The 16,040-nt window shown below is 39.0% G+C and overlaps 1 protein-coding gene across 1 annotated transcript; it reads right to left on the bottom strand.

Annotated features, from left to right (window-relative positions):
* Positions 1 to 7,521: 7,521 nt before the first annotated feature.
* Positions 7,522 to 12,947, bottom strand: gsx2 (GS homeobox 2). Its single transcript, XM_088349600.1, has 2 exons — positions 12,578 to 12,947; positions 7,522 to 9,346 (listed from the first exon to the last, which is right to left on the bottom strand). The coding sequence occupies exons 1-2, from the start codon at positions 12,939 to 12,941 to the stop codon at positions 8,997 to 8,999; spliced, it is 714 nt and encodes a 237-aa protein (XP_088205726.1). The 5' UTR covers positions 12,942 to 12,947; the 3' UTR covers positions 7,522 to 8,996.
* Positions 12,948 to 16,040: the final 3,093 nt, after the last annotated feature.

Genomic DNA, 16,040 nt, shown 5'->3' with positions numbered 1-16,040 from the left:
GAAGGGTTGGAGTGCTTTAGGTTGACTTGATGTTCGTCCCCGCAATTGTTTTTGTTAGTGGAGCATGAACATGGTGAAAGTAAGAAAAGGTCTGCTTCAAGTAGAGTATAAATGCCAACCCAAACCCCAAGAAAGATAATAACAAAGACTTAATTCAAGCGCACCTAAGAAATGCACGTACTTGCACGCACATCATGAATGGGTAGACTGAAGCTGCAATGATAACACAAGCCAGGAGATGCCGGCAGTGAGTAAGCATATTCCAAAGTCTGTACAGCTCCTTTAAGCACAAGCTATGGAGACAAACAACTAATGGAACCTAGTTAAGAACAGTTTTTTTCCATCACAGCGTTTTGCACATGATATACTTTTGTTATTTTTCGTGCATACATTTTACTGTGAAGTAGCATTGTCTGTTCAGGGGTTTTGCTCCACCATTTTTTGCTTTCACTTGCATGAATGAAAAAAATTCAGCAGTCTACTGAGCTTTTGCGTTACAATCAATACTGGCCACATTTTTTGTGATTAGCACAAGCTATGTAAAGTTTTTTCTATTTATTTTTCACAGTTGAGTTTAAGCTAATATCGAGCTTGAATTGTTTTTTGAAAGTTTTACACATGATATTTTCCATCTTTTTTTGAAGGCATACCCTTTTTCACTGTCAACTTTTATTTTCTGTCTGGGAGTGTTGCTGCACAATTTCTATACCATCTCTTGCATTTTTTACAGTAGTTCACAGCACATGGTTATATTAGGCTGTTTATCATTGTGGTATGGGGAAAACTGAAGATTGAACAATTTTGTGTATTTTGCTGCAAAAATGTCTGATGGTGTTTTTTAAACTAAGGAAAAAATGAAAAGGAAAAAAATAGCAGCCTGTGCGTCAAGCATTTCAGAACAAGCCCTTATCCACAAAAGTAAAAAAAAAGGGAAAAGAGGCAAATAACTTTCACTCTCTAAACAAAGCCAATATAGTTATTAAATGAAACCAAGAATGTCTATAAAATAGTATTCTACCCAGGGAACGTTTTCCCGAATGGAGTTTAATTTATTTTATTGCAAACGTTTTTACAAAAATCCCTTAAGCTGGGAAAAAAAAATCTTTGTGGAAAGACTGATATTAATAATTGTCATGTCAAGTGACGATGAATGAAACTGAAATATTATTTTTGGAGAGCCAACAATCAAGTGCCTCGCATCCTTTTTTTGCAGGGTGCAATAGCGCAGTGCGATCAGAGAGGACGCTCTTACACCATCTTAATCCTCAAAGCAAACAAGTGGCAAGCATGCGTCACATTCTGAACACACGGATAGGGTTTGGCACTCTTCCCACACCCCCCATCGACCCAAGGCTCTCTGTGAGGTGAAGAAATGAGGGTGCTCACGCAGCATCCTCAGGCTCACCGACACCCTCTTATATCTCTCACCTTTTAAACTCCCTCCCCCTCCACGGCAGGGCGCAATGACTTCCATATGTTGTCTGAAAGAACACTGTCCTTGTTCTCCAAACAAAAGGATCCTGGAAGTTTTCCACCACAAAAATGGTCGGGCATTGCACTTATGTGGGGTTTTACACCGAGCAGATTTTTATTTGTTTAAATGTTTTTGTTGAAAGGGGTGGGAAAGTGGTACTCTTAAAATAACAATATGGTATATGCAGATTAAGTTTGGAAAGCTCTTGTGACATGTATTAAATTATGCTACTCGTTGCAAAATATTTGCTTTTGAAATCAATGCTCACGTTTTCTTGAGAAGGCTAAAACCTTTTTTATTCATTTTTTTTTGAACAATTTTATTGGCAAATAAACAATGTGAGGTTTGAACAATTTTCTCGACAAATTTAACAGCAATTAAGCATATTCACAATTTCGTTATATCTGACAATATGACGTTTTAACTATTTTTTCCGACATTTTTAACAGCAATTAAACACACAATTTCATTATATCATATCCCAACAATATGAGTTTTCATCGACACTTTTAACAGCAATTAAATACATTCACAATTTCATTATATCATATTCTAACAATATGAGGTTTGAACTATTTTTATCGACACTTTTAACAGCAGTAAACCAATGTGTAAAGGGCAATACTATTGTGCAAGGGCATAGCTCTGTCTTCTCAAGTGGGATTCCATCCCACCCTCGTTGACTACCTTTCATTAATTGTCCACTAGAGTTCGCTGCTGTAGGTTAGGGTTTAATTGATGGAAGATGCCAGCGTATTTCACTTTTACAATTTTTCTATGCGTGCCATTAACTTTCCCCCTGCAGGGTTTATTTCCTCAAAACACGTTCTTAATTGATTGAAAACTTAATATAAACTCGATTAATACAGTTGTATTTTACATCGAGTAACACAAAAAAACATCTGACATAAATACAAGTATAAAAAGTAAAAAAGATAATAACATAAAATAAAGAATAACTGATCCATTCAAATTACAGAATACCTATCCAAGATCGATTATATCCAAATTCAAGAAACTCAGCTCATACCTGTGAACCTCGGCCAATTGCTCCCCTTAATAACGATTGTAAATCCCCTTATTAAGAGATAATAAACCTTACAAACATAATGCAGTACGTACGTACGTATACACACACACTTATTGAAAATAATCAAAAATTTTCATTTCAATCAAAAATAAACCCCCCAAAAAACCTTTGTGTTTAAGAATGTTCCCTAACAAAATAGAAGCACAAAAAAATGGCCTGGATTTCATTCTTTTAACAAAAAAGCAAAAAAAAAAAAAAATTGACAACAGCAACTGATTGTCTTGGAGGTTGGGGAATGACGTCATGACACAAACTGCATCTATTTCCGAGTCTTGTCCTTTTGGCGTGAGTGCTGTCCAGCGTGCTGAAACATCTTGACGTACGTCAATGACGTCATGTACCTGATAACAACACAACTATCGACTTTCATTATGAGGAAGTAGCTTTCTGGCTGGTAAAAATTTAGAATCAATTGACGCCGATAGCTCAAAGATATTAATGAAACAATGTCGAGAACAATCGTGTACCGTGTTATCCTGAAGTTCTGATGTTACCTTAGAATTGATTGCCCTCGTAGTATGCAATGATGTAAAGCTGCAATGTGTGAAATGCCATCCAGATGGTGCAAGAACATTTACAGGATAAAATACCACTGTTAAAAAAAGTTGAGAATGGAAATAATACCATAATCAATATTCTCTTAATTTCCTCCACGTAGTTTGGCATACATTCAACATCTCTTGCATTTTTCTCCCTTTTCTTGTCAAATGGCAGCTGCACTTGCGACTCAAAAGACCCTCACATTAACTGTCCTTTGTCATGCATAATTGGCCACTTTGTTTTTTCCCCCTCAACGGCACAAGAGGGGGAACATGGTAATACAGATTTGATGGACATGACTTGAGGGCAGGGACATGTTTTACCAGTGGTGGGAAGTGTGCATTACTGGAAAAAAATTGTAAGTAGTTTACCGTACAAGTTATTTCATTTAAAAAGTAACTTCGTTAGCCCGCAGATTACTGACAGCCAAAAGTAAGCGTTACTCTGAAAGTAATTTTACAGTTACAAATAACCAAATATACCTGGATTGGAGCAGTCCTCCCTTAAACTGCTTAAAAATAGCCACATAATAATAATTAAAAAAAAACATATATTTCTGGTGTAATCTCGAGAGCTTGAAAACATACACATAACTGAGACACCCCATATTCATTTTGGTCTATGGGCTTTAAACCAATCGAAGATTACCTCCTTGTCAGTGGTCCCTTGAGTGGTTCAGAAGCACAGTGCAGAATCACAGATGAGTGCAGCAATGGATACTTTTATTTGGACAGGATTCAGTGCGGCAGCACGGCGGCGCAGTGGTTAGCGCGTGTGCGGCACAGTTCTGAGGTCGTGGGAACCTCCTGATTGGGTTCAAATCCAGCTACCGGCCTTGCTGTGCGGAGTTTGTATGTTCTCCCCGTGCTTGCGTGGGTTTCCTCCGGGCACTCCGGTATCCTCCCACATTCCAAAAACATGCATTTCAGGTGAATTGGCCGGTCCAAATTGTCCCTAGGTGTGACTGAGCGAGTGAGTTGTCTGTCCCTGTGTGCCCTGTGATTGGCTGGCAACCAGTCCAGGGTGTCCCCTGCCCTCTGCCCGATGATTGCTGGGATGGGCTCCAGCATCCCCGCGACCCTACTGAGGATAAGCGGTGCAGCTGACGAGATGAGATGAGGATTCAGTGCACAGGAAGTCAGGGGCAAGGAAACAATCGGAGTCCGAGAGGCAGGCAAGGTGTTGGTGGTTCGGTAAACTCACGTCAACGAAGGTGAAATAAAGAAAGAAGGCAAGGATTCGGTACACTGGTAACAAACAAGGCTGTTACATGAAGGCTTGGAAAGCGATGAAAGAAGTAACGAACTAGCACAGAACCTAAAAACAGGAGTGCGTAAATAGTGAGCAGGAGAGGTGATTAGTGAGCAACAGGGGCAAGTGACACCAGGTGTGAGTGGAAATCAGAACCAAGGACTAAGTACCCCATTGATTTCCCGTTAGTTTGTTGTTCCTCTATAGGCCACGGCCCCCCTCCCCACGTGCTGCCTACCATTTGTTACTTGTTATACTTTGTTATTTACCCTGTGCTTCAGACAGAGCCACCATAACTGTATTCTGTCGGGCCATGTAAACATGCTAACCCTACTTTGATGAGGTAATTAGAGGTGTGATGCTGGCGGACTAAGGTTTAAGGCAGGGGTGTCAAACTCATTTTAACTCGGGGGCCACACGATAGAACAAACATTCTGTCAGGGGCCGGACTAGTAGATTAAAGAGAAATCCAAAGAGAAAAGGAAAAAAGGAAGTTAGAGCAAAAGAGGTTAAAAGACACACACACACACAGAGAGAGAGAGAGAGAGACAGAGAGAGAGAGAGAGAGAGAGAGAGAGAGAGAGAGAGAGAAATTCAAGTACAGTGTCTTTGTGAGAGGCACCTGGCTTTGGCAACATCAAGTTGACATATTTCAACCTGCAGCTTGTTTTTCTCTTGCGCTTCTCTGAGTGTTGTCTGCGGGCCGGATTCAATCCCTTAGCGGGCCTAATCTGGCCCGCGGGCCGCCTCCTTGACACTTGTGGTTTAAGGTTTCATTAGGCTGTCATAATCGAGGGGGGCACAAGTAGTTATCAGATGGAATTGCGATTTGTGAACTGTTTAGTTCAGTAACGCACCATGTTGTACAGCGTTTGAGTTACAATTTGTATTGATAACGCGTTATATTACTCCTTACTGAGACAAATGATTTTGTTTGAGGAACTTGTTACTTTTAAATACCTTACTCCCAAAACTGGGGGTGGGATAGTGATAACTATGATGATAATCCTAAACATCCCTTATAAAGTGATCATGGAGTTCCCCCAAATATTCCCCCACCCCCCAAAGACACACATCCTTGTTCCAACACCTGCAAGGCAAAACTAATTCACTTCATAAGAACTTTAGTATATATTCATTATATGCCCCCTCCTTTACCACCCAATAATAATATATGATCAGCCGCAGTGTGAAAAGGGGGCCATTTATTCCTGCCTTGAATGGGAACCCCGAAAAGTTCACCTGCTTCCCCTCTCAATTAGGAATGTATCCCAAACTCCGAGAGAAACGAGTTAAATTAGGCGTCAGCTAATTTTTAAGCACCTCTACCCCCCTCCTAAGCCCCCAACCTAATCCCCCTTCTCAGAGGTCTCTTCCCATTCGTCCCCTCAGGTTGAAAGGTTCAAATGGGCCCTAATGAAACAGTGACTAAACTCGCCTTGTGTGGGTCCCCGCATGGAACCCTGTCGATATAGCCCCCTTCGCCCTCAAAAGCGGTGTGACCACGCAGTCTCCCCCCCCCATAGCCACCCCAATACCCTCCCCACATCAGGGGGTCTCCCCCTCGGGACAATCTAACCTGTCAAAGCCTTTGGCCATTTCTATATATCCTGTCCCTCAGTCGCACTGCTTCCAATGGCAGGATACAATCAAGCGACGTGGGACCCCAAACGCAATTAAACTTGCTTTTTAACAACCTTCCCCAAAAAAAGAGGAAAATGGTTATTTTTTTCCCTCTCAAAAGGGGGACCATTATCGCAATCGTTTGTCAGCTCCTCTCGGAATTAACAAGAGCTTATATCATGTAAATTGCCTTCTGATGAATAACATATACACAAATGATTGAAGCTAAGAAAAATGTTTAAAAAATGCTCACAATACGTGTGTTGTCCAAACACACACACACACACTCGCACACACTCGCACTCACACACACACACACACACATATATATATATATATATATATATATATATATATATATATATATATATATATATATATATATATATATATATATATATATATATATATATATATATATATATATATATATATATATATATATATATATTCATTATATATAAATATTTCATTCATTCTGCATTTTTTTTGTTTATGTGTATCAAAGTAATTGAATTGTATGTATTTGACAAAAAAAATCTAAAACAAACCTTCCTAAAATAAGTAATTTGGTTGAAAAAGTTCTAATAAGATATGTAGAGTATTTGAAAAAAATATATATATTTTGAAACACAGACACTAACAATTTAGTTTCTATCTTTCTAAAAAAATGGGTCATGTTGTAGCTTAAAAAAACCCTCAAAAATAGGTTTTGTTCAAAACAACCTCTCATTGTTTTAGATAGATAGATAGATAGATAGATAGATAGATAGATACTTTGTTCATCCCCGAAGGGAAATTCACATTTCCAGCAGCATCCCTGAGCTGAGAACAATCGAGAACAATCGAAAATAACACGGGAGCTGCTGGAGTGTTTTAACCCCCCCAGTAATTTTTTTTGCATTTCGTAATAATTTATTGTTTATTTAGAGCCTAAATAATTAAAATTAATGAAAATGACACCCCAAATAATCACGTTGTCCATCTATAGCACCTAGAATAACATTTATTTGTCATAAAGAATAGCTTAGGTATTATATACCAACACAAAGTATTTATAAAAATGTATTGTATGTAGCTTATATAAATTAAAAGAACACAGAAATGATAGTTTTGCTAATTATTTCCAGATGTTTTTGGTTTAAAGGGAAAGTCAAGTCCATTTTAAATGTTATTTGATCAATGTGTGTCCTATGTGCCACTGTTAGTGTAAACGTGTGTCTTAATTTAAGTATTTGTGTCCTCATTTTTAATAATAAGACGGATATAACTTGTAAATCAAGATACGACACGCTCTAATTTTCATGCATCTCAGGGGCGGCCATTTTGCCTTAACTAATTGCGGCTCACCATGCAACTTTTGCTAAGCTGAGCCCTTCGATGTTGTGATCTAATTTTAGAATTGTAACACTGCGTTATATATTACACAACAGATTTGAAAAAAATGTAAAAACAATCAAACAGTAAATGAGAAACTCATTGTTGAATTCAATGTAAATTGTTTATTGCAATAAATACACATCATATACACATATCTTGCAAAAACATTGCTTACAGATTTCACACACAGGTTTTCCTATATGCTATTTTTGAAATTTGATTCTAAAGGTTTATCATCATTAACTCATTCATACATTTTCTCCCACATATTCTCTCACAGTGAAAGGTCAAAGTGGAAGACTTCCAAGCTGCAAAGGTCACAAGAGTTCTCAAACTTTTTAAGGTCCTTTTACAACTACATGGAACTGAAGAGCTTTTTTCAGGTGGGAAGAGACAAAAGTAGTGCTTTGACACTGTGTTTTGGGATCTCAGTGCACAGGGAAGTAGATGAGTGTTTCGTGTTTTAGAAAGTAGTGCCATCCTGCCATTTTGTGGCAATTTAGTGCCAAGGGAGTGAATTGAGGAGTTTTGTCTAGAAAAAAGGAGTGCTTTGGCACCATGCTGAGATATCACCCTGGAAAGTAGTTGTGTCTTTCTGAATTCTGAAAAGTAGTGCTTTGCTGCCTTTTTGTGGCATCTTCGTGCCAACCAAATAAGTTGGGGAGTTTTGATTGGACAAAAGTAGTGCTTCGCTGCTATATTTTTCATATTTAATTGGGTTTCAAGGTGGATACTGATCTTTTTTTTTGTATACTCGAAGGCAGGGGTGGGCAAAGTTAGGCTTCTTAATCTGGCCCGCCAAAAGTTAAAAATAGTATTACAATTTGTATACAATGGTTTGGAAAAAGTACTACCAACACATATATAGTGATTTGCTGCCACTCTTGTTCCTAGCGCCCCCTACGTTCAAATTACTCGCAAAATCTTCTTTACTTGCTGCTTTTTTTTATCAGGTGGCGGAAAACGTATCTCATCCATCAAGATAAATGTGAAATTTATCGAATCACACTTCTGAGCAATTTGTATTATCATTTTGAGTTTTTTATGCATATTATCAAATATGGTGCTTAAAAAAGTGACATCATGTATTACCTTGGTTTAATTCTGTGTTTCAAAATCATTTTGATTAAATGGTCTATTGATAGAGTTAAAAAATGAATTGTACATATGTATGTCTGCATGTTTATCGATGCTATTCTAAAAATGACATAGTTGCATTTTTATTTATTTATTATTTTTTCCTAAAATAAAATGTTTACAAAAAAAGGCGAAATGAGATACGTCTTTTTTAAATAACACTGATGATATAGAAAAAGAGGGGTAAGTCTACATTTTCTTGTTTTCATGTATTACCGAGGAACCAGATTGCAAACTGTATAGGCAAAATTATGAAGTCAATATTCTTTACCGGCCCTTCTGGCATTTTTTTTAACCCAATGTTGCCCTTCAATCAAAATGTCTACCCACCCCTGCTTCGAGTTATGGCTCATGGATCCCCAATTTGGGAATCCCACTTAAGGAAAGGCATTACAAGAACATTTCCATCAAAACGTGCATTTACAATATCAATAAAGTCTTCTTCTTCAACAGTCCTTCCTCAGGTCGAGGTTTAAAGTCCTAAGATTTGTTCCAGAACCCTCACATGATAAGCACCCCATCCTTCTCCTCTGAGGTTGAGGCGGGGGACAAAGACTCTTCGTCTTCGGAGCGATGGTAATGCGAGCCGGAACACTTGCAGTTGCCAACTGCGCCGACGAGGGAACTTCTTTGTGCCGCCTTGCCTTCCTTCTTGTGCTTGACGCGGCGATTCTGGAACCAGATCTTGACCTGCTTTTCTGACAGACTGAGGTAGGTAGCGATCTCGATGCGGCGCAGGCGGGACAGGTACATGTTGCTGGAGAACTCCCGTTCCAGTTCCAGAAGTTGTGTGCTGGTGAAGGCCGTGCGCATGCGCTTGCCGTTCTGGATGTGGCTCCCCTCGGAGGAACCTGTTGGCGGGATGGAGAGAGGGCAAGTCTTAAGAAAAACATTCTATATTCGGTTCACGACTGTGATTCGTAAATTCATTCACTTTCTGAATTGCTCATTCTCACCGAAGAGACAGGCAGTGGTCACCCTGGATTAATTGTCAGCCAATCAAAAACAAAGCTAGAATTGAACCCAGGACTTCTGAATTCCGAGGCAGCCATCTTAACCATCCACAATGCCTCCGCTAATTGGTTTATTTTTTTATCCAATCTTGGGTTGTTTCGGACAAAGCTTTTTTGAATAGTTTCAAAATGAATAGCCCACATTTTTAGTTATCCTTGGCGCGGGGGTCAAATATATATATACAGAATAAATCTAAATTAATGTTACCCTCTTTTTGGTTCAGGTAAACAAATGATAAGATTTTATTTCATTTTCAAACAAAAGTCATCTTTTTATTTTTTTATTTTGTGGAATTCTGCCTTCTTTTGGTTGCCAGTAAACAAATATTATTGATTTGTGTTAGTTTTTATTCAAGCAAAATTAAAATAGAAATAAATATATACATTTTTTTATGAATTTATGAATTTCAACCATTTTTGGTTGCAATAGAACAAATTACAGTTTTTTTTTGAGAAGCGAAGAGGGGTTAATTTTTTTAGAACAAAGTTGCCTGAGAAGTTTTTTTCCGTTTTTAAACTAAATGACCTTCTTTTCGAGGGTTTTTTTTCCTACGTCATGGTCCGAATAAACAATTGACCCAGTTGGGGGCAAGGGAGGTGGTCGTTTTTTGTTTTGTTTTGTGCAAGACTATTTTTTTTTCTTTTTAAGTCAAGTCAAGTCATGTTTATTTTTATAGCCCTTAATTTAAGGAATTCAAAGAAAATAACCAAAATTTGGGGGGATTGCGCAAACAATCGACACACATTTTTGTTTGTTTTCTTTTTATTGGGCAAGACTACATTTTGGACGGGAGAAATTTGGCGACATTTAGAACCCCTAATAAAACCCCCAAAACTGGTTGAAGTTTTGTACTGGTCCATTCTCGATCCATACATCCATTTATCCATCCATCCATTATCTGCACCACTTATCCTCAGTAGGGTCGCGGGGGTGCTGGAGCCCATCCCGGCTATCTTAGGGCAGTGGGCAGGGGACACCCTGAACTGGTTGCCAGCCAATCGCAGGGCACACAATGACGTACAACCCACTCGCTCATTCACACTTAGGGGCAATTTGGACCGGCCAATGAACCTGACATGCATGTTTTTGGAACGTGGGAGGAAACCGGAGTGCCCGGAGGAAACCCCCGCAAGCACGGTGAGAACATACGAACTCCACACAGGAAGGATTCATCCCACACGTGCTAACCACTGTGCTGCCGTGCTGCCCATTTTTGATCCAAATTAGTTTTTTTTTTACCCAATGTTTTTGTAATTTAATAATTAAATACAACGGCCAATTTAACCCTCAGCATGACAGGTGATTTAAAGGGGTAAATTAGACCCATTGTCCAAATGAGTTGGAGTGGTAGGAACCCTCATACTCATTTTAACCACATTGTCTCAAGAACATCATATTAAAATCAATATTTGTCGTTGATTACAGTCATTAAACTTGTTTTTAATTTGGGAAGCGGAAGATCAAGTGGATTAAGCAGTCGTTGTGGTGATCTGAGTGTGCAACCAACGTTTCATATTTGATTCATTTTGGAGCTTGTGAATGATAGGTCAAATTGAGTCATTGTATGTTTATTGACAGAATATCATCATTGAAATGCATCAATAGACCTAATAACGTTTATTGGAAAAATTAAAACTCCACATTAAATGTAGCAGTGAAGTGTAAGCAGGTATTATTACTGCATTATATTGTGAGTGATTAGATAAGTAAAAAAAAATGTTTATTAGGATTCCTCATCAAAAATTGTCTTGGGAAATGCGTCAAGATCATAGCAATCAGTAAGAAATGGACCGAACGATAAATCAAATTACTATGATGCAGAAATAATGACATAGGTGAGAACTATCAATTGATCGTGAAAGGCCAGTTTCTTTTTATTGTACACGTTTTCAATCGTTTTGTTTTCAACGTACTGCACTGTTTTTGACACCGAGTCCACATTTTGAGAACACTACTTCTAGAGTCAACCATGATTTGATTTTGTTATTATAATTTATTTTAGTTTTATTTCTATTTTTAATTATATCATATTTTTATTCCATTATTAATGTATTTTATTTGCATTATGTTTTTATTTTATAATTATTTCATTTCATTCTTATATGTATTTTTATTGTCACTTTAATGTTATTATTATTAATGTATTATGTATCAATGTTATTTTTATTAATCGATGTATTCATTTACTTATGTATGTGTTCATTTATTTATCTGTGTGTTTATCTTTTTGCTCGCATACTTAAGATGTAGGCTAAGTCACGGAGAGCTATATATTTTTTAAATGCCCCATCATAATAATAATACAAAGGCATATAGAAATGTTTAAATTGTTGTCATGATCACTTCATTTTATAATGGTGTTCATTTTTTTTCACTGTATGTGTATGATATTTCTTACCATAAATAATAATTATGTTAAGGAAAAGCACTTATACATTATGTACAAGATTTGAAATGTTTATTTGTCTTACGATATGTGGTTTTTTCTTAAACTTTTGTAGTTTTGAACTTTACTTGTTGCATTCGAATGAGTTGTTTAGCAGGCCAAGCTTTGTTTTATTTAGTTGTTAACAGGGTTGGGTAGGGTTACTTTAACTGGATTACTTTAAATTACTTTTGGATTACTCCAATACCAAATATGCTAATAAAAGACAAAAGAAACTAAATATGAATAAAATGACTAAATTTTGTGCAGGCTTGGGGAGTAACGGAATACATGGAACAGCAAAAATGATGTTGGTAAGCTGTTTGGATTTATTTTCATTTTGTTTCTTTCGCATTTTATGTTCGTTTTGCCGGAGATCAAAGAGATCAAAGCCAGGAGAGAAAGCTTACCACGTGTTGTGAGTCATAATTTTATTCATATTTAGTTTATTTTGTCTTTTATTAGCATATTTGGTATTGGAGTTATCCAAAAGTAATTGAAAGTAATCAAGTTAAAGTAACCCTACCCAACCCTGTAATTAAGCAACTAAAGCTAAATTGACAGAACATTTACACAGCTTCTACGTATCAAAAATATTTGTGTGCACCCAAAAAGCGCGGACACGGTGTGCCAAAAATCTTACCCATCGAGATGCAGTGGTACCTCCGTGGGTCGCTGAAAACAGAGGCCGTGCAAACAGGTGCGTGTCCCGGGTGCGCCAAGGCGGCGGCCGGGTGCTGCTGGTGCGCCAGCCTGTGGCAATATTGGGCCGCAGCGGCCGCAGCAGCCGCCGCTTCGGCGCCGTTGCGGGACGTATGGAGGTGCGCACTGACGCACAACGGGCACACGCACAAGGCGCCGCCACTCTTCCTGGAGGGGCATGCGGGCACCACACCCGGCGCGTGCACGCTGATGGGAAGCAAGAAGTCGTGCGGGGCCGCTGGCGGGTGTTCGGGCGGCCGTGCGTCTTTGACGATGAGCGAATCCACGTAGAAGGATCTGGACATGCTTGGAGAAGTTCCTCAGGGTGTGTAATGCCCCGAGGGAGCTTGCAAAGGTGCTTATGTTTGATGGCGCAACAAAAGGGAGCACGAGGGGGGAGTGAGGGTTGTGCATGGGGGTGTGGGTGGGCCCTCGTGGGCAAAGCGTCACTCACCACTACTGCATGTAAACAGTACTCTTCATTGCCAGACATCACTAACACTATTAAAAAAGTGCACTATTTTGTTTGAAAACGGTGATTTATTTCATAGGCGATTTTGCGCTGAGCACCCCAATTGTCTGGCTGGTAAAACATGGTTTTTTTTTTCAAATCACTTTAAGTGAGGTACAGTTCTGAGGTCATGGGTTCAGATCCAGCTACCAACCATCGTTTGCGCAGTTTGCATGTTCCCCCCGTGCTTGCGTGGGCATTCCATTTCCTCCCACATTCTAAAAACATGCATGTCAGGTTAGTTGGGCGGTCCAAATTGTCCCCTGTGAATGAGCGAGCGAATTGTCTGTCCCTGTGTGCCCTGCGACTGGCTGGCAACCAGTTCAGGGTTTCCCCTGCCCACTGCCTGAAGATGGCTGGGATGGGCTCCAGCACCCCCACGACCCTACTGAGGATAAGCGGTGCAGATAATGGATGGATGGAATTTAAGTGATCTGGGCGGCAGTAGCTCAGGAGGTAGAGTGCTTGTCTTGGGATCAAGGGATCCCAGTTCGAATCCCTGTCCGTGTTACATGTTGAAGTGTCCTTGGGTAAGACAATGCTGTGCTGTTCACATTTTTGTTATGATTTATTACCTGTCGTTTTTCAACATATTTAAGCCCATCCTGTCTTTTATTAAGGAAAAGGAAGTTTTTAAAACGTGCCCCGCGACTGGCTGGCAACCAGTTCAGGTTGTCCCCTGCCCACTGCCCGAAGACAGCTGGGATGGGCTCCAGCCCCCTCGCGACCCTACTGAGGATAAGCGGTGCAGATAATGGATGGATGGATGGAAGTTTTTAAAATGCTTTGATTAAAAACGGGCTGGTTACGCCCATGACTTATTTGATCCAAAACATTGGTTGGCAACCACGGAATAGTTTTCTTAAATTCCTTCCTATACCAATCAAGATGTACTATCATTAGCCAGTAGGCAATGTACTCAATGCGGATATCGATTGTGCAAGTTTTCGTCCTACCCATCGTGCCTTTGAAAGCAATGATACATTCAGTTAAAAGCGGTGAGTACTTACGTTTTTTTTCTTGTTTGTTAATTTACTCTTATTTGACTCTTTCAGTGCTTCAAAACATTATTTTCTGACGTAGCATTAAAGCTGGCATGTTTTTCTGTGGTAGTGTTTTAGTGTGGGTTGAATACGATAATCACGTAGTGGATATGCATGCCAACCCTTTGATTTATATAATCAATTTAAATTTCAGCGGTACGGGGTTTTATTCGATTATAGATGATACAAAGTTGCTGTCAGACCTGCCTACAGTACGACATATCAACAGGGTTGGACGTTTCAGCGGAACAGCAGTTCATTGTTTGACAATATTTTCACTCCTGGTATTAAACATGTTTGACATTTCTAAAAAAAATATAATAAGGAGCATAAATCCATTGTGTAGTGACATGGGAAATGTATATGTCCTCGTAACATCACACAAAAAAAAAACATTTATTAATTTTCTGAAACGCTTACCCTAACGCGGGCTGCTGCTGTGCTTGGGCTATCCCAACCACTCTTTTGGAATATAGGAGCAAACTAAGGTACCTGAGGGCACAGGGAGAACATGCATATTCCCCTATAAGCAATATTTTATGCCCCTCCCCGAGCTCAGGCCAGACCCAAGATTTGAGACTTAAATATTAATCATTAAGTTCAGGTTCAGGCTGGGCCGGGCTTTTTTTTTTTTATTCTGTTGGGCAGATATCTAATCATAATTGCGTTATTATTTTTTTAACGGGAAAAAAAGCTCACTATAGAATCTTAACATGTTTTTACTGGTTACAAGTTAGAAGTGTTTTATTTTTTAAAAGAACAGGAAATATGAGCAATAGCAGACCATCGAGCAATTTGTGTTTGGAAATGTCTCGTATACCTTTAGCTTCAAATAGTACAAAATGTATATTATTGTTTTTAAATACAGGGTTTTACATTACATACAGTACATACTGTGAATAGACTATAGGAAAAACATGTTTTACCTTTTTTTTAATGCAACCAGAGGCCCAAACAACACACTTAAATCTAAATTAGGACCTCTGAATCAAATGCTGAGACAGATCCGAATGAATGATGTAATGGATCCACACTTATGAGTGAGCATTCGCTTTGAATACAAATGCTTGTGATCCAAAGCATAGATAGCATTATTACTCAAACAATTATCATGTATTGAAGATTTTTTTCTCCTTTGTTGGCTTACAAGAGGGGTGCAAAATCATCCTGACATGCGTTGTCGAAATTAAGTTAGATACTATCCATAAAAAGTTAACCATGACTATGGTTCTCTTTCAATTTTAATTCATGATCTATTGCTTCACAGGTGATTATTAGAACTGCAGGAACTGCTTTGCCGAATATTTTTGTGTGTGCATCATTTGGTCACTTGCAGCGATGCTGGCTGTGTGGCTTGGTGCCCAGTGCGTTTGCAAGGGGCTATTGGATGGCGATTAGGACTCAATTAGAAAGTGTTTATAAAGGTGGGCTGGCAGCGGGGGTAAACAGGCAGTTATTCCAGAAATGCGCTAATCCCTCATCTTGTGACGATAATTAGCGGGTTTGATCCCCTCCATACACCTACCCTGCCCCCTACTCCTTGCAGCAGGCAGGCCCGGCAAGCAGGTCACTCGCTGACTTTGGCTTCTGCTTTTTTCTGCCGAGTAGACCCTTGCTAAAAGCAAAATCAATTGAACTGTTAGTGTGGAAATTGGAGTGGACATGATTATGTCCAGGGTTGGGTAGGGTTACTTTAACTTGATTACTTTCAATTATTTTTGGATTACTCCGATACCAAATATGCTAATAAAAGACAAAAGAAACTAAATAGGAATAAAATTACTAAATTTTGTGCAGGCTTGGGGAGTAACGGGATACATGGAACCACAAAAATGATGTTGGCAAGCTGT

Source organism: Urocampus carinirostris, chromosome 12 (genome assembly GCF_059441175.1).
Source record: "Urocampus carinirostris isolate Australia breed hairy pipefish chromosome 12, RoL_Ucar_1.0, whole genome shotgun sequence".
Classification (NCBI taxonomy): domain Eukaryota; kingdom Metazoa; phylum Chordata; class Actinopteri; order Syngnathiformes; family Syngnathidae; genus Urocampus; species Urocampus carinirostris.
The sequence above is the reverse complement of the archived record's forward strand: the minus strand, read 5'-3'. Positions and strand labels throughout refer to the sequence as shown.

What these genes read in the sequence shown, in the direction of transcription:
- gsx2 (XM_088349600.1), bottom strand. Translation starts at nt 12,941, where the DNA reads ATGTCCAGATCCTTCTACGTGGATTCGCTCATCGTCAAAGACGCACGG. An exon ending in GTACCACTGCATCTCGATGG is followed by an intron (nt 9,347 to 12,577) that starts GTAAGATTTTTG and finishes TCCCGCCAACAG; the next exon opens with GTTCCTCCGAGGGGAGCCAC.